This window comes from Sturnira hondurensis, unplaced genomic scaffold (genome assembly GCF_014824575.4).
Source record: "Sturnira hondurensis isolate 20B ecotype Veracruz unplaced genomic scaffold, ASM1482457v3 Scaffold0006805, whole genome shotgun sequence".
NCBI classification, from domain to species: Eukaryota; Metazoa; Chordata; class Mammalia; order Chiroptera; family Phyllostomidae; genus Sturnira; species Sturnira hondurensis.
In genome coordinates this window covers 2689373-2716838 of record NW_028079436.1, presented here as the reverse complement: position 1 = coordinate 2716838, position 27466 = coordinate 2689373, and the positions used below count along the sequence as shown (strand labels likewise).

At 39.5% G+C, this 27466-nt stretch overlaps 1 protein-coding gene across 6 annotated transcripts in view; it reads right to left on the bottom strand.

Annotated features, from left to right (window-relative positions):
• Window positions 1-27466, bottom strand: part of RAPGEF6 (Rap guanine nucleotide exchange factor 6) — a 184575-nt gene that overhangs the window by 21831 nt on the left and 135278 nt on the right. For 4 of the 6 annotated variants that reach the window (XM_037050516.1, XM_037050518.1, XM_037050519.1 and 1 more), the window contains 7 exons: window positions 22714-22871; window positions 18846-19086; window positions 17918-18301; window positions 10627-10838; window positions 6386-6509; window positions 3987-4010; window positions 337-557 (listed from right to left, as the gene is read on the bottom strand). In XM_037050516.1, the coding sequence (XP_036906411.1) occupies window positions 337-557; window positions 3987-4010; window positions 6386-6509; window positions 10627-10838; window positions 17918-18301; window positions 18846-19086; window positions 22714-22871 (1364 nt within the window). The remainder of the gene's footprint in view (window positions 1-336; window positions 558-3986; window positions 4011-6385; window positions 6510-10626; window positions 10839-17917; window positions 18302-18845; window positions 19087-22713; window positions 22872-27466) is intronic. The other 2 variants (XM_037050517.1, XM_037050522.1) reach the window with 1 other exon arrangement.

The following is a 27466-nucleotide window of genomic DNA, read 5'->3' as shown; positions in this document are numbered from 1 at the left end:
TTTTTTGAAAGGTTAACATTTCACTTATTTCACTTCATTCCTAAATTAGGGATGAAGGTAAAAATGTTTTCAACAGAAGGCCTTTGGTATAATGTTCCAGTTTTTACAAGAAGACTTTATAATGCTTCTGAAAGATGAGCTACTTAGTCCTCTGTTTCTTACATAATTGCTGGGAAGGGATGGGATTCTCTAATTAAAGGGTAACGTGATGCTTGGGTTATGTCAGGAATCTTTTTGCAATCGAAAGTTAATCTTCTTGGGACTCCAGAAGAACTCTGGAGAGAGAAATTTCTGTTACCGTGCTATCTGTTGCCACGAGAGAAAGCCTGTACTCACAGGTGCCGTACGCAGGCTCCAACTGCAGTGACGTCATCTGGAACTTCTCCTCGTCTGTCTCCACATCCAGACCAGAGAGATACTGCTTCACTTTCCTCGCCATCTGGGCGTCCTCGTAGAGCTTCTTGGCGTTGAGCAGAGAACTGCGGCGCGCTCTCTTCTTGTGAGCACCTCCCTGAACGTCCAGCATGTTTGAGTTTGTGCTGCCTTGACTCAGGGACCTGTGAGGAGATGTGAGATCACAATAAGGGGCTGTAATGATGAGAACTGAGCATGGCAGACCGAAGATTAAGAGAATTTTGCTTCTGTTAATGCTATTGCATGCTGATGTAAATGAGTTAAAAGATGAAGAGCATTAATGCAAAGTAATATGGCATATATGGCGATGTTCTAAGTTTTAAGAGTTGGCAAAGTTTAGAATTTAAAACAATAATCCCTCCTGAGCAGTGAATTTTGTCAGGCTTGTGTTTATGCCTGTGTAACCCATGGCACAGTGGAGACAAAGAAATGTAGTCCCCACTCTCTGGATATAAGGCAAGAGGCTGAGTTAGGACGGGCCCATCCGCAGCCACCAGGTCCTTCAGCACCAGGGTTTCCAGAGCAGCTGTGCTTGCCCGCACTGCTTTGGACACTACCGCCATCACCTACCAGTCTACAGAGGGCCCACTCTGAGCATGCTGACCAGAGTTCGCCAAAATTCAAAGAGACCACCAATAAGAAAGATAACAGGGTTTGTGCTCAATTCAATATAGTCAGCGATAGAAATGCAATAAAAAGCTACCCAAGGCTGCCCCTCACACGTGGAATGGTTAGGCAGTATATGGGTGCCTGGGCAGGGGTTCCTGGGTAGGGGGCCCAGGACTTGGGACCTTCCTTCTGCAGTGTCTCTGATGTGATGAGCTGCAAGCTGGGCAGCAATGACCACAATTCAACTAGCGTTAGTGTCCCCCTTCCTACTCTCTTTCGCCAGCGCCCTTGTACGAGGACATCTAGAACCAGCGGGAAAGGAGAAACGCAAGGCTGCTTGTCCTGTCTAGCAAGCAAGGCAAACCAACGCAAGGCTCTATGATGGATTTTATTTTAAAGACAGTTGCCATTCCAAACTAATAAAGGTTTTTATTAGTTTATTATCCAAAATAATATCTAAGGGTTTTCTAAATTAACCTAATATTTACACAAAAATATTCTAAATACATAGACTACATGCATATAATAATTTGTTTCTTAATACTCTTATACCCAGTTTAAAACAGATACTAAGATCCCAATGTTTTCATTGTAAATTGAAACAAAATTTGTAAAAGTGTTATGATAGTTTTTTTCTTTCACAATTTTAAGATCTTTGAAATAGGGTGTGTCTTACACTTGATGGCAACTTTCGGTCACGGTTGGTCCGGCAGGACTGTGCCGTGGTTGTCAGTGATGACACGTGCAGAAAACTTCAACACTTGCAGTGTAGTTTGGAAGGAAATCCAGTGACACTAGTGAATTACTCTTTTATTAAAAGATATTTATTTATTTTTAGAGAGAGGGGAAAGGAGGGAGAAAGAGGGAGAAAAACATCGACTGGTTGCCTCTTGCACGCTCCACCTGGGGATCTGGCCTGTGTCCAGGCATGTGCCCTGACTGAGAATCGAACTGGCGACTTTTTAGTCCACAGGCTGTGGCTCAATACACTGACCCACACCAGCCATGGTGTGAATTACTCTTTAACCCAGGAACCAAATGATTTTAAGAGGTAGTGAATCTGACCAATTTGACAACATTCCCACAGTGGCAGGCATGAAAAGGAGGCTGGCCACACAGACTTGCTCAGCCGGCTGAAGAGCACAGCCACCAGAAGCTCTGGATTCTCCTATGGCTTGTTTTACAAAAGGCTGTGCTGCCCACACACCTGGCAGCACCTTTGGCGACACTGCCTGGGGAAGGAACTGAGGTGCTGGAAACTCTAAAAGTGATTTAGAAGATGCACATTCTGAGTATGAAGAAGTTTTAGAAAAGACTTGACCAACCTAATTTGTTTATATTTTCCTTTTTATGAATGCAAAGGGTGTTATGTGATAAAAATACATACTTAAATTTATCTAAGTGCTCTTTCATTAAGTGTAAGTTCAGCGGTACCTAAAATAATTGTATGTCCAACAACTGATGCCTTAGATTCAAATGCAGTAAAATCCAGCCCTAAAATTCAGGAGCAAATTGTAATACAAAAACTTACTAATTTTATCTTAGTTGATGATATTCAGGGAGAAAAAGAGATGAGACCACAAATCAAAGATACATGCAAAATGTCTAATAAATGAGAACACTGTGATAAGTGACAGGAAAATGTCTTCTACTTCCAAAACAGAAAACACTGTAATACAAAAATGAAAATGCCTGGTGTCTGCTAGTGTCGTACATGCAAACCTAAAGCTGAATAATCAGTGATTGTGGCACCTAAGTCATTCAAACACCTCAAATTCCCACTGAGAGGTACTGACCAAGTACTCTTCTTCCTAACAGTAATGCGGGATTCAACTGCCATTTTCGGTGAGGAGAACCAGCAAAGGCAAAAACATACATGTGTGATACAGAAGAAAACACATAGGAAATACACAAAGAAGGGAGGGAAAGGCAGAAGGAAATTCAAGTTTACCAAACATCAACTGAAAACAAGACCACAAGACAGACAGACTCAAGTTAAAGTAAGTGGCTCCCCAAAAACCCTTCTTATATGTAATAAAAGCACCTAATTTCATGATTCGCTACAGTCTTAAAGTAACACCATTCTTCTTAGGCAATCCCTTCATCTACAAAAACCATCTTTCTTCATCAAAAAATGAGAAGATCATACAGATGATTTATAAGGTCCTAAAAATTCTGGTTCTAAATAGGTATCTAGCTATGTAGAAACAGAGATCTGAACCTACTAGAACAAAAGATGGCGGTTTCTGATTTTATTACAGTTTTAAGAGAGCTGAGAGTTTTTAATTAAAAATATGAGAAATTTAATATAAAATTCAATCAGTGCTCTAAAGTCTTGTGGTATTAGAAAATCTGAGGAATTAAAATCATCCTCTATTTCAATTATTTACTAACTCAATAGTTCAGATAAGGGCTGCCTCTTTTTTGAAAATTGATGTAAAAAGGTACTGTTAATAAATCTCTTACCTATTTTTATATTTATGTATTTAATTGTATAAAAGAAAATGGTGTGGGCTCTGGGGTCAGACCACCTGGGTTTGGACCCGCCGCGAGTGAGCCGCAGGAACCAGGACGACTCCATCTTCCCCAGCTGCACCGTGGGAGCCACGGTGTTCATTTCACAGGGGAGCCCAGAGAATTAGTTCGTACAAAGTGCTTGTGACCGTGTGGCACGTAGCAAACACACAACAAATATCTATCACCATCATCGCCATCATCATTTAACTGGCCTTGCTAAATTAAACCTAAACGGGACTTTTGGAACATTAATAATAAAAAGGTAAAGAAAAAAAAGCTAGTTCTATCACTACGTTCACCTTGTTAGCAAAAGGCGCTTGCCAGGAGTGGGGGCTGACAGGGTTAATAGAAGGCATGCTGTGCTTGTGCGTGCATTAATGAGAAGGATGCAGGGCATGTTAGGGTCGCACAACCTCCGTTCCAGCTGCATTCGTCTCTACACTTACCCCAGACTCCGCCACCTCTTCTTCCTGTAAGCAAGAGCCACAAACATTGAAGCATGTGTTTGAACAGGAAAGCACAGAAAAAAGACAACAGTTGAGAGCCAGAAAATTCTGGAGACAGAATAGAACAGAAAAATTTCACTAGGAAAAAATGGTAGCTTAACAGTAAAATGACTTTAATGGAATCCAGAGGAATAAAATGGATTATAGGTACTGAAGGCCAAAACCTCTAAAATTTCTAAAAAACATTCTTTTGGACAATTATATTTTTAATACCTAATTTGAGGCTTATGTTAATAGGAAGCTTAAGGGAAAACATTTAGTTACCAAAAATTGTGAATTCAAGACTTTTAGGGAAGGAAACCTTAAATTAAGGAATAAAACTTTGAAACATTTTTCTGAAAGGATTTTTGAGGCACTTATTTAAGTGACAGGATGAAATTACAAATACATAAAGACTCATGATTTCAATTTTAGGGGCAGAAATATCTTTGAGCAGTGTATTTTATAAGAAATTTTAACCAGAAAATTCAACTTAAAAAGTAAAAATACATTAAAATTTTTATAATACTGTATATCCTTATTGTACAATCGGATTAGATAAACATTGTTTTTTACATTTTTATTCTTCTTTACTCAGATTTTTGCACCACCTTCAATCACCCTCTGGCCTCAGTGCACCCCAGGCCTGTCTGCAGGGAGCTCCGGTGTGGGCAGCCCAAGATGCTGTTTTCCAGCCAGTAAACTGATTACTGTTAAACAAAGGGGTTACTTTGTCCATACTACATAATATGCACCATCAAAATGGGCAATTATTTGCTTAAGAAAATCAGTACATTTCGGTACTGCATGAGAAAAGAAACTAATTCAGGAAAAGTTCAGTCCAATCTAATTATAAATGATTTATTTTCTTCTGTACTGTGTTCTACTTGGCTATCCAGGGCCATTCCCAGGAGAACAGCCAAGCTTAACTAATTTCTTCTTCAGGTTTTTTCATTCTCTGTTCACTGCTAGAGCAGAGCTGGTACTCAGGGCAGTATCACCGACGGGCTGGCAGATGCGCAAACCCATCGCGTCCTCAGGAACCAGAGCACTAACACACACATACGAGTACATGAAGGTCCGACAGGCAGTGGTGGGGCCACTGCAGCAGGACACGGAACAACACCAATGACAAACTTAAAAAAAAAAAAAAAGAAACAAACAGACTCTCCTTGAGGGGCGCTTTGGTCCCACTCAGACGGGCGTCCACACCCGCACTGTGGGGCGTGACACCTCTTGTCACAGGCAGTGATTCTCTGGGGCAGAGGCGAGATGCGTGGGAGAGAGGTCTGACACCCACCCTACACACGTGGAGATTTCTAAACCAGAGCAACCATGAGAACAACTACTTCCAAAAACAGACTCCTGAACAGTAATGTCAATAAAACCAAACCAAAAGCCAATCCTGACACACACTAATTCTGTTTGGTTACAAAAACTCCATTTCTGTTAGTTTTTCTTAAAGAACTGAGTATTTTTGTTTCTTTAGTAAACTGTATTTTTTAAGCCAGAGAAATTGTGTTTGCCTCTATAAATATCTCATTTTTAAAAGCTCTGTATGTACTGAAACTATATACAAAGGCCCCGAGGAAAATCAGATAAAAAATTAAAAGTCTAATATTTACTCTGAAAAATATAAAAATTACTGGGAACAGCTTGACAATATATTTTATGTTTAAATTTCATAAAAATTTGAGGAAGCTTTTGTTATTACATTAAAAATGAATTTTAAAAAGCATTTTTAGAAGATCAAGTTAATGTGAAATACAAGTATTTCCCATTTTTATTAAAGAAACATGTTTAGATTTGCACTCTTGAAATTATGTTTAAAGAACTTGCATACAAATAAACAGCAGTGCCATGACTTGAGAAGAAGAATCAAGTATGACTTAGATGGAAATAGGAATAAGAAGTATTCAGTAAAAAAAAAAAGGACATATCCACATTAATACTTTACAAATTAGGTTAGAAACCTGATGAAAGTATTTGTCTTCTGTGGTAACTTCAGTAACAATAAGCAATTTTTACTTAAGTTAGATAATATTTCAAATGACACCAACAAACTGAACAATTCATTTACTCAAAAAAGTAACACAGAACTGGGGTTCAAATCTCAGCAAACTATGTAATCCTGGGCACCTTACCCAACTGCTCTGAACTTCACTTTCTTCACATGGAAAATGAAGGTCTGTATCACCTACCTTTAAGGGTTACTGTGATAAATCACTCCTCTGAGATTATGCAAGCACTTTGCATAGCACGTAACAAATGGAAAATGGTCGAACATGACAAATACTACTATTGTGACTGGACCCCTCCTGATGTCACCCTGTGCACTCTCGCACACTTCGGCACCGTACCTCTGTCGGAACATCATAGCTGGGTCCATGTTAGCAGAAGTCATTCGAACGACTTGGCGGATTTCCTTGGCAATCATTCTTAGCTTCTCAAAATTGACTAAACCATCTACCTTGGAGTCATTTCCTATGGAATAAAAGAAAAAGTTTATAATTGTCTAAATTAAAGTATCTATAAAAAGGTAGCAGAAGTCAATTTATTATTCTTGGGGGGTATAAATTAATAACTTTCTCAAACTGCCATTCTTGCTTTAAGAACTGATGAACCACAGATGGTTCAACCCTGCCCCCAGGGAATGAGCTATAGGGGGCAATTCTATTCCTAAGGGGGTAATAATTATGAGTACTAGAGAGTGATAAACAGCATAACTCCTAAAACGAGCTTCATTATGTCACAGGCACACTTCTAAAACGTGCACTCAAGTCCAGCCCTCCCCATGCTCAGCCCGCTCTCAGGCAGGAGACCTGGGTTTTACCCGATGTCCTAGAGAGTAAGCTGTGGGCTTAATTAAACCAAAGAGTAAGCTTTCTTTGCTGTGGAATACTGAAAAATTGTGAAATGAGCTGTCAACATTTAAGACGTTGAAGATATCCCATGAAAACAGTAATTTCTGACTTCTCTTGAAGAAAAAAAGGCACGGGTTAGGTGGGAAATAAATTAATAGGAGGTCTGTTTTCCCAAATGGCAATAATTAGTTAAAACTAAGAGGTGCTGGCTCATAAGGATAAACATTTTCTAATCTGACACTCCCTTTCCCTTTCCCAGAGTTTGAATTTACGATCATGACTTTAATTGTGTAACACAAATTTGCTAGTTCCTAAGTTTCATAATTTTTGTTTCTGTTCTGCTAAGTACTTCTGAGAAAAATTCACACAACTTCCAAAGTGGTCTACTGGACTTTGGAGAGAGTGAGTAGGAGACCAGTCTAAGTCCGGCTGTTGCTCACCCAGTTCCGACCCCAAGACAGCAAATACACAGAAAAGGCACTCCGGACCGCCACAGCCACGTTCCATCCCCCTGCCTGTCTGTAACGGTGAGCACAACCCCGCCTATCGCCCATGGCAGCCCACGAGGAGCCTCTGCAGACCTTGGAGCCCTGCAGACAGGCTGCAGAACCACGCAGGTCTGGGACACATGGTGGCCCTCTCTCACAGTGAACAACTCCTACACACACGAGCTGGAAACGAGAAGAAATAACCACCAAAAATACTTCTAAGTCACATGAGCAGGTTTTGTGGGAGCATGCCAGAGCATCAGAGTATCTTCTTATGAAAAAGGAGTGACCGTGAAAGACGGTGGCAGTAAGACTGGGCAGTCTGAACTACATTATGGAGAAACAGCAGAAAATTGGGAGAGAAATAGAAAAGATGTCTCAAGTCGTTGAGGAGGTACCAAGGCAGTGAAGCTCTGGAGGGAGAACGAAGGCCCAGGGCAGGCGCAGCATTTCCCAGGGCCAGACTCCAGGCACATCTGTGGACTTCAGAAAGGCAGACGCTGAGCTGGAAAAGTGGGCAGTGCCCCTGACTTTTGAGGTCAGAGGAAGGAACTCCAGTCCAGGTAAGCCTTCAGTGCTTTGGGTTGGGATCCTGAAATGCTATATCCTGGGACTAAGAATACACGAGTGTGGACTGGGATAAAAGTTCAATGTTAAATTACCTCAAAACGTGAAACTGGAATAATGTAATTTTGGAGAATAGTGCCCTTGCTGACTGGCAGAAGCAAGCTTTAATTCTCTGGAGGGATGGAACATCATCTGAAGGCTTGTGTTATCTCCGTAATTTTTAACACACAACATTCACTTGGTCAAAAATAACCAGGACCATCAGGAGAAAAGAAAAGAGGATTGAAATGCACAGGACAGAAAAGACGACAGAAAGGGACCCACGAAGGACCTGGATTGTGGAGTCATTCGAGACAGACTATAAAATAACCATGTTGTACATGTTAAAGATTCAAAAAACAACAGAGAACTTTGGCAGAGAACAAGAAGATAAAAAGATAAGCAAATGTGAACCGTAAAACAGGATAAAACAGAGTAACTGGAATTAGCAATTCACTAATAAATTTAAAAATAAATAAGACATAGTTGAAGAGAGAATAAATTGGACAATAGGTTAGAAGAAAACATCCAGAGCAAAGCATGGTGAGACAAAAAGATGAGAAACACACAAAACAGTATGAGACAATACAGGCATAAATAGGGGTAATCAATCGAGTCTAACAGAAGTGAAATCAAAATTACTAAATGAAAGCTCTGAGGCGGGAAGATGAAAAACTTAAAGACAGAATGACAGGATTTTACAAAACTTACAAAAAAAAATCAAAACACAGATTTCAGTATCTTTTACAAGCAAGTCAGAATTAAAACAAAACAACATGCCACACCTGATCGCATTACAGTAAAATCAGAGGAAAACACAAAGAGAAGAAAATTATGAAGCAGCTACGGGAAAAAGAATCGGCTACTGTCAAAGGAACAGCAAATAGGGCAGCCGATTTCTCAACATCAACAATGGGAGCCAGATGATGACATAATGTCATCTCAAAATGGCAAAAGATAACTGCCAACCAAACTTGTGCCTTACGAGTAAATATGAAGTAAAGGTATTTTCAGATAAATAAAAACTAAGATATTTCAGCACCATCTGACTTGTGCTAAAGGGAGTGATGAATGATTTTCTATAGGAAAACCCACCATCATTGTGGAAGCTTAGAAACGCATAAAAGAACAAAAACAGTAACATCAGCATCAACTAAATAAAGCTAAATGAAAACTTACTTTACTAAACAATGGCAGTATCACGTGGAAGTTAAAGGCATGGCAATAAATACATACAAGTTAGAGGTGAATAAATAAAATTTAAAATGCTCTAAGTTCTTTGCAATGCCTGACATACAGAAAAGTACTAATGAATATTAAACTAATATCAACAGGTATAAACACTATAATGCCTAGTGCAACACTAGAAAAATAACAAAATAGTGTGCAGTTAGCTTATGGAGTAGGACAAATACTGTGCAAAAAATGCAGGATACTGTAGAAAAAAACATATGGCAAAAGATCTTTTAAAACTAGAAACTTGCTGTTCATCAAAGTAAACCTTAAAAGAGTCAAAAGGCAAGTTGTTTTATACACGGGATTTATAAAAAATTCTTAAAAATATATTGGACAGGCGACAACCTAATAAAAAGTTGCCAAGAAATTTGGACTGATAATTGACAAGAGGACAAATACATGTATCAAAGTGTTCTTCCTCATCAGTGGTATGGGACATGTGGACTAAACCACACACCTGCTGGAAGAGGTAAAAACTAAAACAGGTCTGACCAGGTGCCGGGAGGGCGAGGACCAGAGCTCTAACAACACTGCCAGGGCTCTGCTTTATGCGGTAATGCCAAACGCTCTCTGAACTCGATCACACGAACACCCAGACCCGGAACCCTGCCCCAAATCACAGGAGAAATGCACGTGCACTGAGAGATGCAGGCGAGGACATCTGCAGTAACAGCACCACCGTTCAGAACAGATGCGTGTGGGAGCCATTAAACACTCATCGACCAAATGGATAAAACCACTGCACTGCATTCACGTAAGGGATACTAAATAATTTTGAATACGAAGTAGGACAACACTCAAAAACATGGAAGAACCTCCCAAGTCTATAACGCTGACCAAAATAAAGTAGAAAACAAACTAAACCAAAATGTGAAAGGACAAAACCTACCCTGTGGTTCTGTTTGCATGGAGGTCAAGGGCAGGGGAAACCAAACTGCAGCATTAGAAGTCAGAGCGGCAGCTGCCTTCGGATAAGGAGATGCGGATGGTAACTGGGAAGGGGTGTGTGTGGGGCTCCTGGGAAGCTGGCAATGTTTTACTTTTGACCTGGATGTTGGTTACACGGATGTTTCTGTAAATGTATTAGGCTTTTCTTTTTTTGGGGGGAGGGGGTAATTTTCTGTACATGTCATTTTTTAAAAGTTGAAAAATATTACTTAGCAATAAATATGATCAAACCATCTGATCTTGGTATGAGTAAAGTTGATGTTTAAATGTAGAGGGTAAACAGCTAAATTTTTCTTGTCAATAATGTGGGTTTTGGATTTTTTAAATTTGCTGCATTTAACTGGGTAGAACTTTAATGATATAACATCATTAGGTTAAAAAGATATCAATAAAATAAATCACAATTCTCTAGAATTAGCTGAAGCTAAACACGCCAATTTTCAGATAACTTTTACATACCTTCATGGAGAAATGTCATGTCTTTCTTGACAACAGGGAAGAGCGGAATAATTGGAGGCTGCATGCTTTGACTACTAAGAATGTTTCTGTACTTTGCCATGTTTCTAGATGGATCAAAAAGGTCTTGGAGATCTTGCAGGTGCTTCTCATACTTGCTTGGTAACTTTTCCCATGTGCCTCTGAGTCGTGCCACAGACGCTAGGTTCAAGCCACTGCCCAAGATGAAAATGACAATGTTAAAGAAGGACTGTGTACGAGAGGGGACTCAGGTCAGTAACGTGCAAACACCAAGTGTCTCTAATAAAGCTAAAACACACAGGGGCACATTTCAATGTGTTGAAGTAAACAGTGTAAACCATGAAGAAACAAACAAAAAGGACTCCTTGATCTTAAAACAAGGAAATCCTCTTTCAGAGGAACTACTTGCCTATAGTGGTATACCTATAACCTTTATTTTATAGTTTGCATGTGACAAAAACTAATTCCATAAAATAGACATATAACTTTAAAAAACTTCAAGTATCACAATGTTTTTGTTTGTTTTACTTAGAAATAGCTCTGTAGAGACATAGTCTCTTCGTGAGTGGCTTAAGTAATGCTGAGTACAACTGGTACACACATAAAGAGGCAATTTCTGGGACCGAGGCAGCGTTCCTTCTCTGAGGTTTTGTCCCTAATGTCCCTGACCGCACTACTTCCATCTCTCACTCCTAATGCTGTCCTCCAGGTTTCCATATACTCAGTGTCTCCTTTCTACAGAATTTTAAGCACACTCAGATAGCCCTGACTTGAAAAATGATTCATGCCAATTGGACTGCAACTCTTGCCCCCTCCCTTTACTTCTGTACCGAACATCTCACAGGTGTGAACAGCACACAAATAACGCCCAACTTCTCGCTGGCAATCCCACTTTTATGCTAAGCCACCTGATTTTCAACCACACCACTGATTTAAAATATTCTCTTGTGTTCAGATTTTAAGGTGTGAAATTAAGATATCTTTGCTCCCTCTGCTTCTCAGAAAGTAATCCAAATAACTAAAAGGATGAGTAACAAATGCAAATTTCATCTCCAATGAAACTAACAGATTCTGAAACTCCTAAAACCATTAGGATGAACATGAAAAAAATAGTCAAGGTCAAACAGGAGTATGTGCAATACCGTAAAACATTATCCATGGCTGCAGATCTCAATGAAAGCTGGGAAAGCACGGGGTTCCAAAGCATGTGATGCCACGGAAGGCGAAAACAGCAATCCCCTATCTGACAACGCACATCCGAGTCCACGGGCTGACAGAATCAGGCAGGGGCCGGACGCTGTTCTTTACAGCTAGGGAGTGTCAGGGAAAGTATAACAGTGTACACGATAACAGAACATCCTGGTGAGAAGCCACTAGCAGTGAGACACAACAGAGGGGAGAAACTCTGAGGTGTATGCTGCTCAAACGTGCCAATCTCCGCTTGCTGAAAAGAAGCCGAGGGTAAAACACCCACAGATGAGCTCCATCCCTGCTAGCCTGCAATGCTCCCCTGGCTCCACTTCCACACAGACCCCCTGCAAATGTCATTTAAAAAGGAGGAATAAACACGGCATCTGCAACAAATAGCTAAAAAACATAAAGAAGAAAAATGTTGCCAATAATTAAATGAAAACTGGGACTAATCAACAACCTAGTCATGATTTCAAATGAATTAGTGAAGTAAACAAACAGCTTAATACAGCGATATAAAAACTTAGGAAAAATATGATGAGAAGTTAATTTAAAAGTAGTAAAGTTCAGGAAAAAAAAATGGAAGAAAAAATAAAACCGGCAGAGAAATGAAGGCCTCATTGGAACCTGCATTAACAAAAATGACAGGGCTAAACACCTGTGCCACTGACATGGAGGAAAGGGTTGGTAAAAGCAACCAACAGAAATGCACAGTTGAAAAGGATGAGAGAAAATAATAGTATGGACCTACTAAGACCTAAAATAATTTAGGTCTTAATGAGACCTAAAATCTCATTAAGTGGTATCCCTAAAGAAGGAAATGAAAATAATGGAACTAAAAAAATACTCCAAAGTACAATTTGGGAAAACTTTCCCGAAACAAAAGAACTGAATCTACAGACTGGACAGACACCACGGTTCAGACCCCAACATGGAACTAGAAGTGAAGCAGCAACACTCATGTAAGGGCAAGTGACTCCAGAGGTAAGGAGCAGACCTGGGAAGTAATCTTGGAAACTCAAACAGCTACACAAAATGCTAACTGTGGAGCCAAGTCTATTAAATTTCTACGAAATAACGTATGAGAAAAGAACTTTAAAGCCAAACTGTCACTGAAGTTCAAAGGCAAAAGAAAGGCATTTTGAATATACGTAGGAGATAAAATTCCACAAACTGCGACCAAGAGATGACTGGACAGAGGGATGTCAGTATCATGGCGGCACAGGCACCCTCGTTTTATCCCCTCCTCTACCCCCAACAACATAAATGTGGCATCTACCCACAAACAGAAGTGCCTCCAATAAATTTGTGGGACTCAGCACCACACTCCAAGGGACCTGGGAGGAGCCTTGCTCACACATGTATCGGATGACAGGTAGGTAAGCTTCAGTACTGGCTGTGGAATCCACAGGAGTCTGATTAATTCTGGTCCCTCTCAGCTGTGGTCTAGGAACACTGCCTTGAAAAGTCACCTATAGACAAGAGAGCTTTATGGAAGTCCAGGTTTCCAGAGGTGAAGTTCCAACATTCTGTTGGAACAAAACAAAACAAAACAAAATAGAACGAGTTTGGATGCACTGAGGTAGGTTAAAGGAGCAATTTGACATTGCTGACCTCACCCTACCCTGGCACAGTTAGAGCTCCACTAGGTGGCCTGTGATTTCTCCCATGGGGGTAAGGGAAAGCTGATGAGTGAAGGCTTGGTTTCCTTAGCTGAGTGGTACACTTCCAAAGCCCAAAAAGGAGCCAAATAAATATCTGGGGCTGAAGAATTCAATGAAATAAAAATGTGAGGGACAGCAGTGACATCAGACTAGATTCAAAAGAAGAACCATTGAGACAGAGGATCGGAACTCTGAAATACCGCAGTGTAAGGAAAAAAAAAAGGTCAGAGGCAGCCTGTATGATCTAAAGGCAACCATCCAGAAAAACACCAAAAATACACACTATCTAAACCACTGGAGTTCCAAACCAGAAGGAGACAAAAGGGAAAGGAAAGGGGGCAGAAAGCCAATTTAGAGAAACATGGCTGATAACATCCCAAACCAGAGAAAGATCTGGATATCCCAGCTCAGGAAGCTGGCAGGTTGCCCCAAACATATTCTAATAGAACTGTCAAAGATCAAAGACTGAATTCTAAAGGCAGAAAGAGAAAAAAGGATTTAATCTATTAGGCTATCAGCAGATTTCTTAGCCTTTACACCAGGACAGAGTGGGATGATATATTCAAAGTGCTGGGGAAAAATAACTGCCAACCAAGAATAATCTGGAGAAACCATATTAGAGAAATAAACGACATCCAGAAAGACCCTATAAATGAGTGGTGTCCATAATGTCCTGTCCTGTCCTCAACAGCCGGGGTCGGCTCCTGCAGACTCACGCCTGTGGTTTCTTTTACGGAGTCCAACTCTTCCCTGTTTGGTTGTCGTTTTTTCTTGCTGCCTTCTATTTTTACCAGCATTACTGTCTTTACCAAGGAATCCTGCTTTCTCATTTGTGTCCCCAGAATATCATAACAACAGAAAGAGCCATGAATTCACAACAAAACACAGCAAGAGATTAAGGAAGGAACAAGCAAATTACAAAACAGCCAGCAAATAAATAAGATGGAAGTAGTAAGTCTTCCCATATCAGTAATTACAATAAATGTGAATGCACTGTGAATTTTCCAATTAAAAGGCAGAGTGGTTGGATGGATGAAAAAACAAGACTCAACTACACGCTGCTCACAGGAGACTCATTTCAGTTTAAAGGACACTGAGAGGCTCTAAGTGAAGAGATGGAAAAAATACATGCCACATAAGCAGAAGCCAAAAGAAAGCTGGGCTAGCCATACTTGTCAGACAAGAGAGATTTTTAAGTTGACACTGGTAACAAGAGACAAAAGGTTGTTGTAAACAAGAGACAGAAGGTCACTGTATAATGATAAGAGAGTCAGCTCTTCATGAGACGTAACAATCATAAACATACACATACCCGACTCTGGCCTACCTAAATATGTTAAGTAAATACTGTCAGATTTGAAGGGAGAAACAGGAGACAGTACAGTAATAGTAGGGGACTTCAGTACCCAATGTGCAGCAATGGATAGACCATCCAGACAGAAAACCAGTCAGGAAACACTGAACTTGAACCACACTTTACCAGGGGTGTCCAATCTGCAGCCTGCATTCAGTCTAGGATGGCTATGAATGCAGTGCAACACAAAATTGTAAATCTACTTAAAGCGTTATAGGATTTTCTTGTGATTACATGTAGCTATGTATTTAATGCATGGCCCAAGACAATTCTTCTTCCAGGGTGGCCCGGAGACACCAAAGGTTGGACAACCCTGCTTTAGACCAAATGGACCTAATGAGCATATGAACGTTCCATCCAACATCGGCAGAAAAAATATTCTTCTCAGGCGCGCACAGAATTCTCCAGGACAGGCCATTAGATAAGCAAGAAAACAAATCTTAGGAAATCTAAGAAGACTGAAATCACGCTGGTGTCCTTCCCAGCCACAGTGGAGTGAAACCAGGAAGTAACAAGAGAGGAGAACCAGAAAATCTAGAAATACATGGAAATTCAACAACATCCCAATGAACTACCAATGAATGTGTTGAAGAAGAAAACAAAAGGGAGATTTAAAATAATCCCTGAACAAAGGAAAATAAATATGTAACATAACAAAATCTATGGAATGCTGTAAAAACAGTTCCAAAACTGAAGTTTATAGTAATAAACGCTTGTATTACCAAAAAAACCTAAAAATCTCAATAAATTACCTAACTTTATGCATCAAAGAACTGTAAAAAGGAGCAACTTCGTGCAGTTAGATGAAGTAAGGAAATATCAGAACAGAAATAAATAAAATAGAGGCCAGAAAAGCATTTAAAAAGAGCAATAAAACTAAGAACTGGCTTTTTGAAATGATAAACAAAACTGACAAATATTTAGCTAGACCAGCATTTTCCAATTGGTGTGCCTCAATCATTTTTAAATGTTCAATACTATTTAGTCAGGGGCACTGACCTCTCTCCCCTTAGACTGTCAAATAAAAAAATGATTAACAGCCGACACAATGATAGTCATCTGGTGTGAATGAATCTTACACTTATTTTTTTTGTCAGATCAGGAAAAAATACATTCTTTGGTATGCCACAGAACCATAGTATCATGTGCCATGAGATGAAAAAGGCTGCAAATCGTTGAGCAAGACTAAGAAAAAGAGGGAATTTAAACAATTTAATTCCCACTGGAAAAGACTGATTCATCTATGTCATCTTGGCTAAAAGGTTACATCCTTCATATTTTTATATACTTTAATATAAAGTATAATGTAGAGCAGTTTACTTTACATAAATTTTTGATAAATGTATATAATAAATATTCTTCACAAGAAAAGAAACTTCTTGACCAAAGCAACATCTTTTACCCGAAATCTTTTCTCGGGGCTACCGTCTCCCCTTGGCTTCAAGAATAGACGCTGTCATAACTGTGCTGTCCTGCTTCTCCTCGTCCTCGACCCCCGTCTCTTCGGATGGACTCTCCACCTCACTGAGAGGATGGCCCTTGCATGCGGTTTTTAGCCCACTGCCATTTTCTCTCCGCACTCTCTTTTTACACGGAGATCTTAGTGTCAACACACTTTCTTCATGGAGAACTCCAAAACTCTCGAATTCTTTATGTTTGTTTCCTTACAAATAGTTTGAATTTCTAGCCTTCCAAGGGTTTATCAATGGCTGCTTTGTTCCCCTGTTTTAGGTCCAGCTGCTAAAAACTGTGAGGTAGGTGGTGTAATTCCTGTATTTTAGAGAGAACACTGGTCTTCAATTTTCCATGACCCACCGCTACTACATGGGAGAGGCAAGATTCAAACAAAGGTCACTCTATTAATCTCTGCTCAATACTCCTCCTATAGTGTCTGGTTCAACCACAGGCACTGGTTAACTTCATAAAGGTGGCTCCTACTACCATGACAGACTTATGATCAAAAAGTCTATATAAAGATTCTTACATATTAGGAACAAAGCATAATTAAATTCTGGGAGGACTACACACAGATGGAATTGGTTAAGGTGGAATTTTGCCGTTATATAGCCTTACATAAATGGCCCAAACTATAACTACGCCCAATCCACCTTTAAAATTAGACTTGCTTTAAGAGGAATCCCTCTAATAAGGGTCAGAAAACAAATGAACAAGATTAGCTTCTCATTGTGAAGAGGGATAAGGAAGAAGGTTCTTAGTAGTCATGGAACCACCCGCCACTCCTGGGCTCACAAACACTGAAGGACTTTCACAATTCGAACAGTCTGCCTGCCTGAACACTGACATATCCAGCAGCACCTCATGCAGTGCCTGGGGCACAGGAAGAGCTCACCAAATGGTTGCATTATTATTGTTATCATTGTTGCTGTTGTTTTAGTTTAGTGCAGCAGTTTTTAGCTGGTGTGCCACAGCATACTAGTTTGCCGTAAAATTGTGAGACCATGCAATACCTGATTCCTTTTCCCCAGACTGTCAAATAAAAATGACAACAGCATTTTTTTATTTGACAAAATATATAACAATAGCTGTCCAACGGGAATGAATCAAAATTACACCTATTTTTTTGGCCAGATTGGCAAAAAATACAGTTTTCGGTGTGCCACAGAATTGTAATTAATGTGTGCCATGAGACGAAAAGGGCTGAAACCCGCTGGGTTAGTGCACTGACGCCACGCTCTGATGCTCCAGCACCTGCCACAGTGAGGCAGATACCGCGAGAGGCACGGCACCTGAGTCTGCTGGCAAAGGCCAGGCGCTAGACAGGAGCGGAGAGGGCATGACCCGTCAAAGGGGAAGGGAGGAGGAAAAACTGGAAGGCAATCAACTGTATCCACACACACACACAAAAGTTCACATAACAGAAAGATGGAAGAAACAAAAAGGCAAGAAGCCAGTATCACCACAATGAAAAGTGTATTTAATCTAATAGTTCTTTAGTAAAAACCTATTAATTAAAATGTCCTCTCCTAGCTACTTCATACCTAAGCAGAATATTGGAGTATGTCTAATATGACAAAATCATACATTAATTTTTGCACTAACTTACCTTATAATTGCAAACATGGAATTGAAGTTCTTACATTCACGACAGTGAAGAGCAATTTTAATGAAATGCTTAATAATCTTCATTCGTTTCAGCTGATTTGACTCGGTTAAAACCTCTGAGGCAACCCAGAATGTCTCTTGGTTTACAATGTCCTCAAATTCTTTCAAGTGAGCATTTCCTGTTTTAGACCCTAACTTGAAAAGGTCGTCGATGTACTCGGTAGGCTCGATGTTGCGGAACAGATCGAAGTCCCTCATGGACAGCTGAGCGGCCAGCTCGACGGTGCTGAGCTGCAGCAGGGACAGCTGGCTCTCCTTAAGCAGCTCCTGCGCGTCTTCGTCTGAGCACAGGGTCTCTGTCTCCATGTTGTTTTTTAAATAATACCTACAAAGGAAAAAATTGTCTTTATGAATGATTTTATGTTCATAAAACTATTTCCCCTATTACTGCAAAAAACATTTTTAAAATTAAAAAGTTCCCACATATTCACAAAAGGATAACCACTTAGAAGAAGAATTATGAAAATTATGGCTTCTGCGAAAAGTACATTATCGTATTAAAAACAAATTAAGAAATTAATATATACACATTCAGATGTATGTAAAGATATGTATCACTTACTTTTCCCCTCTACATAAAATAGAGACTGGACTACATTGGTGGTTCTAAACCTTTATTTTAGAAAGAGGGCAAAAATATTTTAGTGACCATCCTCCCTCTCCTCTTCTCACTTCTGCACAGCTGTTACGAGTGCATTTCTAAAATTATGGAGATAGGGAAAGCTGAGAAAAATCAAAAGAAACCCTACTTCAATTTTAGAGAACTCCGTGGCCCTAAATGTGAGCTTTCTATTTAAAATATCTGTTTTAACGTGGAATCTTCAGAAACACACAGAGAAATAAGTGTATTTATTGATAAGCACACTCACCTTCCGTTGAGCTGAATCCTATCAGCTAATTTGGAAAACTGGTCTGGAAGCCTTCGCTGCTTTATGACGCCCTCGGGAGTAACAGAAACCTCACAGAGAGAGTACGTGTCAGACGCACCGCTCAGCCCAAACTCGTGCACAGCGTGACAAACAACTTCTTTAGCCGTGGTGTCTTTACTGATGATGATGTAGCAACTCTGCTGATCTGCTTTGAAAACTCGTATAACTTGATCAGGAATATCTATGTAAATACAAAAATGTGCCCTGTTATTTTAGAAAAATTACTTTTAACTCTTCAAAACGCAATTTGGAACACAATGATCCTTTTAAACAGTGAAATATACATTTCTATTTCAGGTTGATAGAAAGCATTGCTGCATTTATTGATAAATAAATGTATCTGTCTTCTCAGGTGAGAAAACCCTAACAAAGAAAAACATAATAGTGTCATACCATACATACAATTTTGATGTCATCTTTATATATTTTAATTACCAAAATGATAGGTACACATTTCATTTTCTCTTCTCTTGCTGCTAACATACTATTACATCGTCTGGGAAGGAACAGAGCTGTGTATCTTGATGAACAGTGTAAAAAAGTCATGCTGTTTAAAACCATCCCCCCATCGCCAAACAACAAACTGTCACACAGTCACATAAGAGGGATTTGGGCATCAAAACTGGGCATCTCCAGAACAGACCCACATAAGAGATTACCCAAAGCATTAAGCCAACGCCTGATGAATTTGTCATGAAAAAAAAATCAATTTGGGAAACATTTGAGAGATAGAAAAAAATTCTCTGCACTAATATTGGCACCCATGTAAACCTCTTTTTCCATTTCAGAATTGTTAAATGTATAATACATAGATATCCTTTACAAACATATTTGTCAACAGAAGAAAACCATATGTGTCAAACTTAGTACTTGACACGTGGCAGACCCACAAATATTAATTGACTAGATAAATGGTAAGTATGAGGTTAAATGTGAATCAACAAAAATATTGATTTAATCAGTTTAAGTTTTAGGCTCAAAACTACAGACTGCATTTTCAAACATAATCCTGTGACGGCAGAAGAGACATTTCAACAGAGTCTCCAAGGAACACAGCATTTATCAGCCTTATGATCCCTATTTTATTAATAAAATTCTTATAAACAAACGAATTCGAGAAAAGGATTCTCAGATACCCGCACTTTCAATCCAAGGCAACATTTCTAGGGTGCTAACCATGACCCCGCATGCGTGAGACAGAAGGAATGAGATGTGTGAGGAACGCACATATTGACGATGAGGCCACACTGAAAATGGGAGAGCTCTTTACATATTTAAGATGAGATGCCCATTAAAAAAACTCCTCCAAAAAACTGACTCTTTGTTTTGCTTTAAATCATCAATTGCTGAACGAACAGTTAGAGAGTTTCTGTTATGTGCCCAGAATGTTCAGGTGGTGGAGATGCAACGATAAACGAGGAGGACAAAGACCCGTCTCTTGGGGGTTTGCTTGTATTCGAGACAGTGAGTGGTGGCCAAGGAATGGCAGATGGTAACTAAGTAAGAAAGACACTCCATGTAGTGGAAACACCACAAAATACTCAGGGTGGCGGTATAATGGTACACAGCAAGGACTGGCAAACTTGTATGAGTTGAACTGTAATATTAAGTTTTGCAAGCCAAGAAAGAATACAAATTTCCACAAGATTTTTTTAACAAAATTCAAAACATAATGTAAATATAAAACATGTAAAGATATTAGAACACAATTTAGGCACACTGTAAATGTCTACTAAAAGAAAACAGATTAAATGGAATAATATCAGCTGTTTAAAAACAATTTGGTGGAATGGACCCCTGGCTGGTGTGGCTCAGGGGACTGAACACCGGCCTGTGAACCAAAGGGTCGCCAGTTCCATTCCCAGTCAGGGCTCACGCCTGGGTTGTGGGTTCAGTCCTATTCAGGGCACATACAAGAGGCAACCCATCAATGTTTCTCTTCCTTTTCTCTCTCCAAAGTCAGCAAGCATGTCCTCAGATGAGGATTAAGAAATAAAGTTCCATATAGAGACTCAGAAAAAAAGATTTTTTAAATATTTTATTTATTTATCTTTAGAGGGGAAGGGAAGGAGAGAGAGAGAGAGAAATATCAATGTATGGTTGCCTCTCGTGCACCCCCTGCCGGGAACTGGGAACTGGCCTGCAACCCAGACATGTGCCCTGACTGGGAATTGAGCCGCGATGGTGTGGTTCGCAGGCCTGTGCTCAATCCACTGAGCTACACCAGCCAGGGCAGAAAAATTTTTTTTTGGCGTTTCAAACATCTTTTAGCCACACTCTTAATTCTTTCACATGTCATCTTATAGTTGGTTAAAAACTCAAAAAAAACACATTCACAAGTTATAGAATAGCATGTATACTCTGATGCTATGAATACAAAAATACATAAGTCAAAGGAATTGACTAAAAGAACACATGCCAATTTAGAGTAGCAACATTGTAAGTGGAGAGAAAAGTTCTGCTTTCTGCTTCATTCAGTTACCATTTTTAAAAAATAAAATACTACATATAAACATAAGCAACAGAAACCATAGACACTTTGAGGTACTTACAATAAAAACCAGCAGCTGTAGGCAGCAAGAAAAAGGCAAAACCACAAAAAGGTCAGCAACCTATGCAAGAGTCCTGGAGCTCCGTACCCACTTCCTAACAACCTTACACAGGTAGCTTAAACATGGCTGAGATGAAGACTGATACGAGTTAAACCTGACTGATAGAGAATTCAGTGTTGTTGTATATACTCTCAGGAGCCGAGGTTAAAATTAATTGATAATGAGTATTTTGTTCAAAATAATTATAAACAGCACCATAAAAAGCCTTTCATAAAGTTGTATATTTTGGGGCTTAAAAATATAATTTGTAAGTTAAATAACTATTTTACATTTGTTCATTTATATTGCTAGTACGGACACAGGCTCTAAACAGAGTTTAAAAAGGCACCTTTAAACCTTTCACTATGTTTTCAATGAGAGAATTATGCAAGCAATCTGAAATCAAACTGGGTGGCAATTCCTCTGCACAGATCTGAATTTCAGCACCATGAAGCTGCAGTCTCTGAATTTTAATGATTCTACCCTCTTCCCTCTGTCCTCCAGGCAAATCCCCAACTCCCCTTCCCTTTTTCCTCTCCCTACAGCAACCCTTACCCGCCCAGCCCCACCTCTATGTGTTCCAGTGGCAAAAATATAGCCGTAAGAATCATTCAATCTGTAAATCTTATGTCCCTAAATATCTGTCTTAGGAAAGCACAGGCAAACACTATTTTACTGCACTCCGCTTTACTGAGCTTCACAGGTGTTGAGTTTTCACAAACTGAAGGCACGATCCTCCAGAAGCAGAAAGATTATACTTGCTCTGTTGTGGCTGTCTGGAACCAAACTCGCAACACATCTGTAAGCATACTGTACTTATTCTGGGCTTTGGTAACGTGAAAATGTTTAATCTGTGAATGCAGAGCAATAAGTACTGCTGTGGAACACACACAAACACGGCATGGAAATAAATCCTCATGACAAGCGGCTGGGAGACAATGAAATGTGCTGGAGATTTCTGGGAAAGGAGGGACTGCCTGCAGCGAAGGGACTGGGGTTATGAAAAGATACTTGAATGCCATCTCTTCCCTATGCACTTCTGTTTCACACTGAAGAAGTATCACTCCAGCCTAGACAAAAAGGCATAATCTTCTGTCCAGCTTTTAGAGGTAGGAAAAGAAGGATGCAAGCAAATCTAGCACTTGCTGCCCAAGGTCTAACCGTGTATTAGTCCGTTTGGTACAATATCGCTACATAAAATGACAAACAGAAGTCACCTGAAGGGTTGGAAAAGTCCAGCATGCTGGTGGTCGGCTGCAGGAGGTCCGGGCTGCTGGAGGACAGCGTCCCAGGGATGGGCATGATGGCCAGACTGTGTCTACAGTGCCTCGTTCCCACAATGCTGTCGTCCTGTGACTGGCTCAGGCCTCCGTCACTTCAAAAGAATGTCACATCACTTTAAAGTGCTGAGGGTTCTTAGTAGTACACATTACTGTTCTCTGCGCACTAAGGCATACAAAACCAATTCAAAGTGGTGACTTCCACAAATAAATTATCACACCAATTCCTCGTACAAAGGGCAACAGTAATAATGAAAATGGCACTAAAGCATTTTTAACAATGACACAGAAATAAAACTTAGCTTATACACATCTACCTCACAACAGAGGGACAGTCCTGTCTAGAGCTCCTGCTGGTTGGGGTGGAGAAGCACAATCTGGGTGTTCGGGACGCCTGTGGGACCTGCCAGCATCAGCAGGCACCCATGGACGGCTCCCACCATGCAGAGCCAGCACCAAAGCCAGTTCTGTCTCTCAGCAGAAAAGCTGGGCGACCTCCCAGGCAAAGGGTGGAGCTGGGTCTACATCTGGACAAAGAACAGGGCAGGGTGCAAAACCCCACAGAGCCAGGTCCAAGCAACAAAATAAAGGTCTTTAAAAAGATGAACAACCGGAGAACTGCCCAAACCATCAAGGAGAGAAAAAATAGGAAGAGGGCACAGAGAATAGCAACAAACAACAGTGAAAATATGTGACAAACCAAGAGGAGGAGGAAAAAGAGGAACAGAAGTGAAAATGGAAGAAAAGAATTTGACAGTCTCTAGTGTTTGTTCTAAGGGCACATTATTTCCCATGTGATCTCTTAGCTCTATTTGGCTGTTTCCTGGATGAGAACATCAGAACCAGAACAGAAAGCAAGTCATCTGAAGTTAATTCTCCTCAAAATCTTCAAAAACGAGTGTCTATTAAATGGCCACAGTCAGGCAAAATAAAATACTTTCTCTTTAAAATATTTAGAAGTGTTACATAAATAACTCTAAATGTATCTAAGAGAAAAAAAAAGAGACACAACCGTCACAACTTATAGACATAAAAGTCCCATAAAACACAAAGAGAAAAACAGTCCTACACAAACAAAGAATAACAATGAAAAGAAATAATTTCCATCAGCATCAACAATCAAAATACCACTTATTTCTAAGGTTATGCTTGTGTTAAAACCAATGCTTTAGGTTAATATTAGTTCTCATCAAAATTTTATTAAATGCTGCCCTGGCTGGCGTAGCTCAGTGGATTGAGTGCGGGCCTGCGAACCAGACAATCGCGGTTCGATTACCAGTCAGGGCACATGCCTGGGTTGCAGGCTGGTTCCTTGCAGGCTAACTACCAGCAGGGGATGCACAAAAGGCAACCATACATTGATGTTTCTCTCCCTCTCTCCTTCCCCTCTAAAAGATAAATAAATAAATAAAATCTAAAAAAATTTTTTTATTAAATGCAACATTCTGTCCAGTGCTTGCCACACGTACAAACCGAGGTTTCACAGAATACTTACCCATTAGCTCGGAATGGATTAAAATCTGTCTTAAAGATGAGTGACGTGGATACAGTGAGAATAAGTTAGGAGTAAAAAAATAGGATTTAGGCAGATTAGGAAACTGTGCAAGATGAGTACAGACGACGGATAAATAAACGGCCGAAGGACTGTTAATAGCCAGACAAGGATGAGAGAGCCAGGACGAGACAGAAAGCAGAGGAGTTGAGAAGAGGCATCAGGACGCGGAAGACGGCACAGGTGTTTCAGAAGCGAGCTATGCCAGACAGACTTGGGTTATTAGCTGTGTGACCTCAGGGAATTTTGATTCTAGATCTTGATTTCTTCACCTAAAAGTGTGAGTAATACTATCTCTCAGGACTACAATAAGGATTAAATTAGGCAACGGAGGTAAACATTTGGCATAGAGGGAAATAGGATTCCTACTTTCAAGAAGATGGTGAAGTATTTTTAGCAAAATTAAAATAGAATGGTAGAAACAGGATTTTAGGCAATTTACACTGAAATATGTGGGGTGCAGGGTGGGTACAACAGGTAAAGGAACTATAAAAATAGAAAATGTTTTCCTAGGGGGCAGAAGCCAGTCTATTTTGACAGACGGGGCAAATGAAGTATCTTATTTAAAAGTAATTTGTGCTTATGCTCCATTGGCTCCTTAGAACTAGGTGTGTACTCCTGCAGATCAGAGCTGCATGTTCTAAGGCTACTAGGTAAGAGGAAAGGGGGGGGCCTCCACAGATGTAATATTTCTAGCGTAATGAGGACTTTGGCAACAATTTAAATTATGCAGAAAATAAAAGGTTGTGTATGTGTGTTAAAAAAATTAATAGCCTTTCTTTTATAAATTTTTTAAATAAACCTGCCAGTTTTTGGACAAAGATGGTCAGGTAACTGAATCCAAGGAAAGAAATTGTTAAAGAGATTTGCTGGCCGTACTAATAATCAAAGTAAAAACAATTTTAACAATGTGGAAATTTACAATTTTCTATTAAAGGGAATTGGCTGCGTTAGCTGCAGAATACTGAGATTCAGAGACTAAGAGAAGTGTGTGAAATGCACAAAGTATTTAACACATCTCTGACTGATGTTGGCATTACTTCCGCTTTGTAATAAGCAACAGATAAGACAGTATACAGTTATAATAATGCAAAGCTGCTTATAATTCATGTTAATCAAGGTGTGAGCATGTATAAATGAAAACTTTACTAATGTTAAGTATAACCCATGCTGTGATATGAATGAAACAGTATCTAATTGGCAAAATATCCATGCTTGCTTGGAAGCTGAATTAATAAAGCCTATTTGCAAATAATCATGTCATTTCTTACCAAAACAGTCTCCTGAGGTGATGCAGTAACAGAAACAAGACAGTTTTGAAAATTCCTCAAAAATTCCCTGACACTAAATTTACTAAAAGTATATCTTTGTTTTATATTATGAAACTAAAAGGCTGCATAAATATCAATATGCAAATAAAAAATAGCCCCAATATTAAAAACAAACCAAAAAAGTATGCTGAAAAGAAATGAGGAGAAAAACTAATTTCTGATAAGCAAACAGGACAGTCTATGTCTGGGACTACTAGTGAGTAATATGAAGATGTTACTTAGGCAATCTGTGATTAAAGAAAAAATAAAAGCTGAGTGATTAAAAAATAGGAGATTAGATTTCATGAATTGTGAAGTAGTTTCAGGTCAATAAAAACCATATGCTATGTCTTAATTTACAGATGTTATTCAAAATCTAACTTTTTTCACTTCTAATTTTCAGAAACATTCTTTCCTTTTAAAGTGATGTCATGGTTAGGGATTTTGAGAATGACTGTCCTTATCCCAACTATTTGCTCTGCCCTTCCATTCACTTTCTGTCGTGGACATGGTTCCTTACAGTACCCTACAGCAACACATCTCCCACTTAGAGAAGTGAGTGCCCTTTCTGAAGAGCCCTAAAACATAGGAGATGTTCAGAAATTGTGGAATTCCACTCATTAAATTTTTTTTCACAGTATAAAGCTTTAAAAATACAGAAAACAAGCAAGTGAGGAAGCAAAAATTAAGCATAAAACTGTGCACCTCAGTGAAAACCACGCTCAATGCCGTCAACGCCTGTCCCCTAGTCCTGCAGCACACACGGCAGCTATGAAACCAGTTCCTCACAGCTCAACACTCAGGGTGTCTCCAGTTTTGCTCTGCTGCTTTCTAGACAACATTCTTAAGAACACCCACATATAAGGCTTCATCTAATTATTACTAGAAATGGAATACTGATTCAAAGGTATGAACACTTTTAACGCTCTTAGTAAAAAACTCCCCAAATGCTTTATGGAAAGGTTGCCTCATTTTATATTTCCACAGCAGCCTAAGCTTAGTATCTATTGTATGTTATCAATTCTGGCCTTAAAATTCCCTTTGTCAACCTCAAACAGCTTCCTGTTCTAACAGTATATTCCAGATTATTACTGATACAGAACATCTGCTTCATATAATGTTTTTCTACTGATGTTTTCTACCCAGTGAGTCTTCCATGTGTGTAGCAAAAGGGGTTGTCTGAATGCATTTTTAATGATTAAGTGCCAAAAAATATGACATACATTCTCAAAAATGAAAAGTGGGCATTATGAAAGGTATAATGACACATTAATTCCTTCTGCAAAACAGACTCCAGTAGAAAACCTTTATGGTTCTTACTAAAATAATCTATTTTTGGTATATACATGGCTCAAATTAATAGGGTCTTACTTATTCGAAACATTTTAAAAGGGACAGCAGTTTGACATTAACTCCTGAAGGGCAGTGTTTTACTTGTGTTTGTATCACAGCCAACAGCCTCCTATCACACAAAGCAAGAGGCTCAAGAAGTATTTCTCGACTAATAAATGAAAAAAAAAAACCCTTCTAAGTAAAACTATTCCTACTAGATCTTTCATTTTTGGGGTAACACTATAAAGAAATAGTGCTTGAATATACTCAAATGATTGCTCCTAGACACTTCAATTTCCATGCCTCTACTGCAGCCAAAGACAGAACCCGAGGGCTGGAGGGCATGCGGCCCTGCTCAAAGACGTCGTCAACATATCTGGTCCACACCAAGTGGTTCTCAGTATCCCAGTCTGAATCCTGACCTGACCCACCTAGGCTACTGAGGCAGGAAGGATCATTATTGGCAATACAGCCACAATATAGTTATTAGACCAAT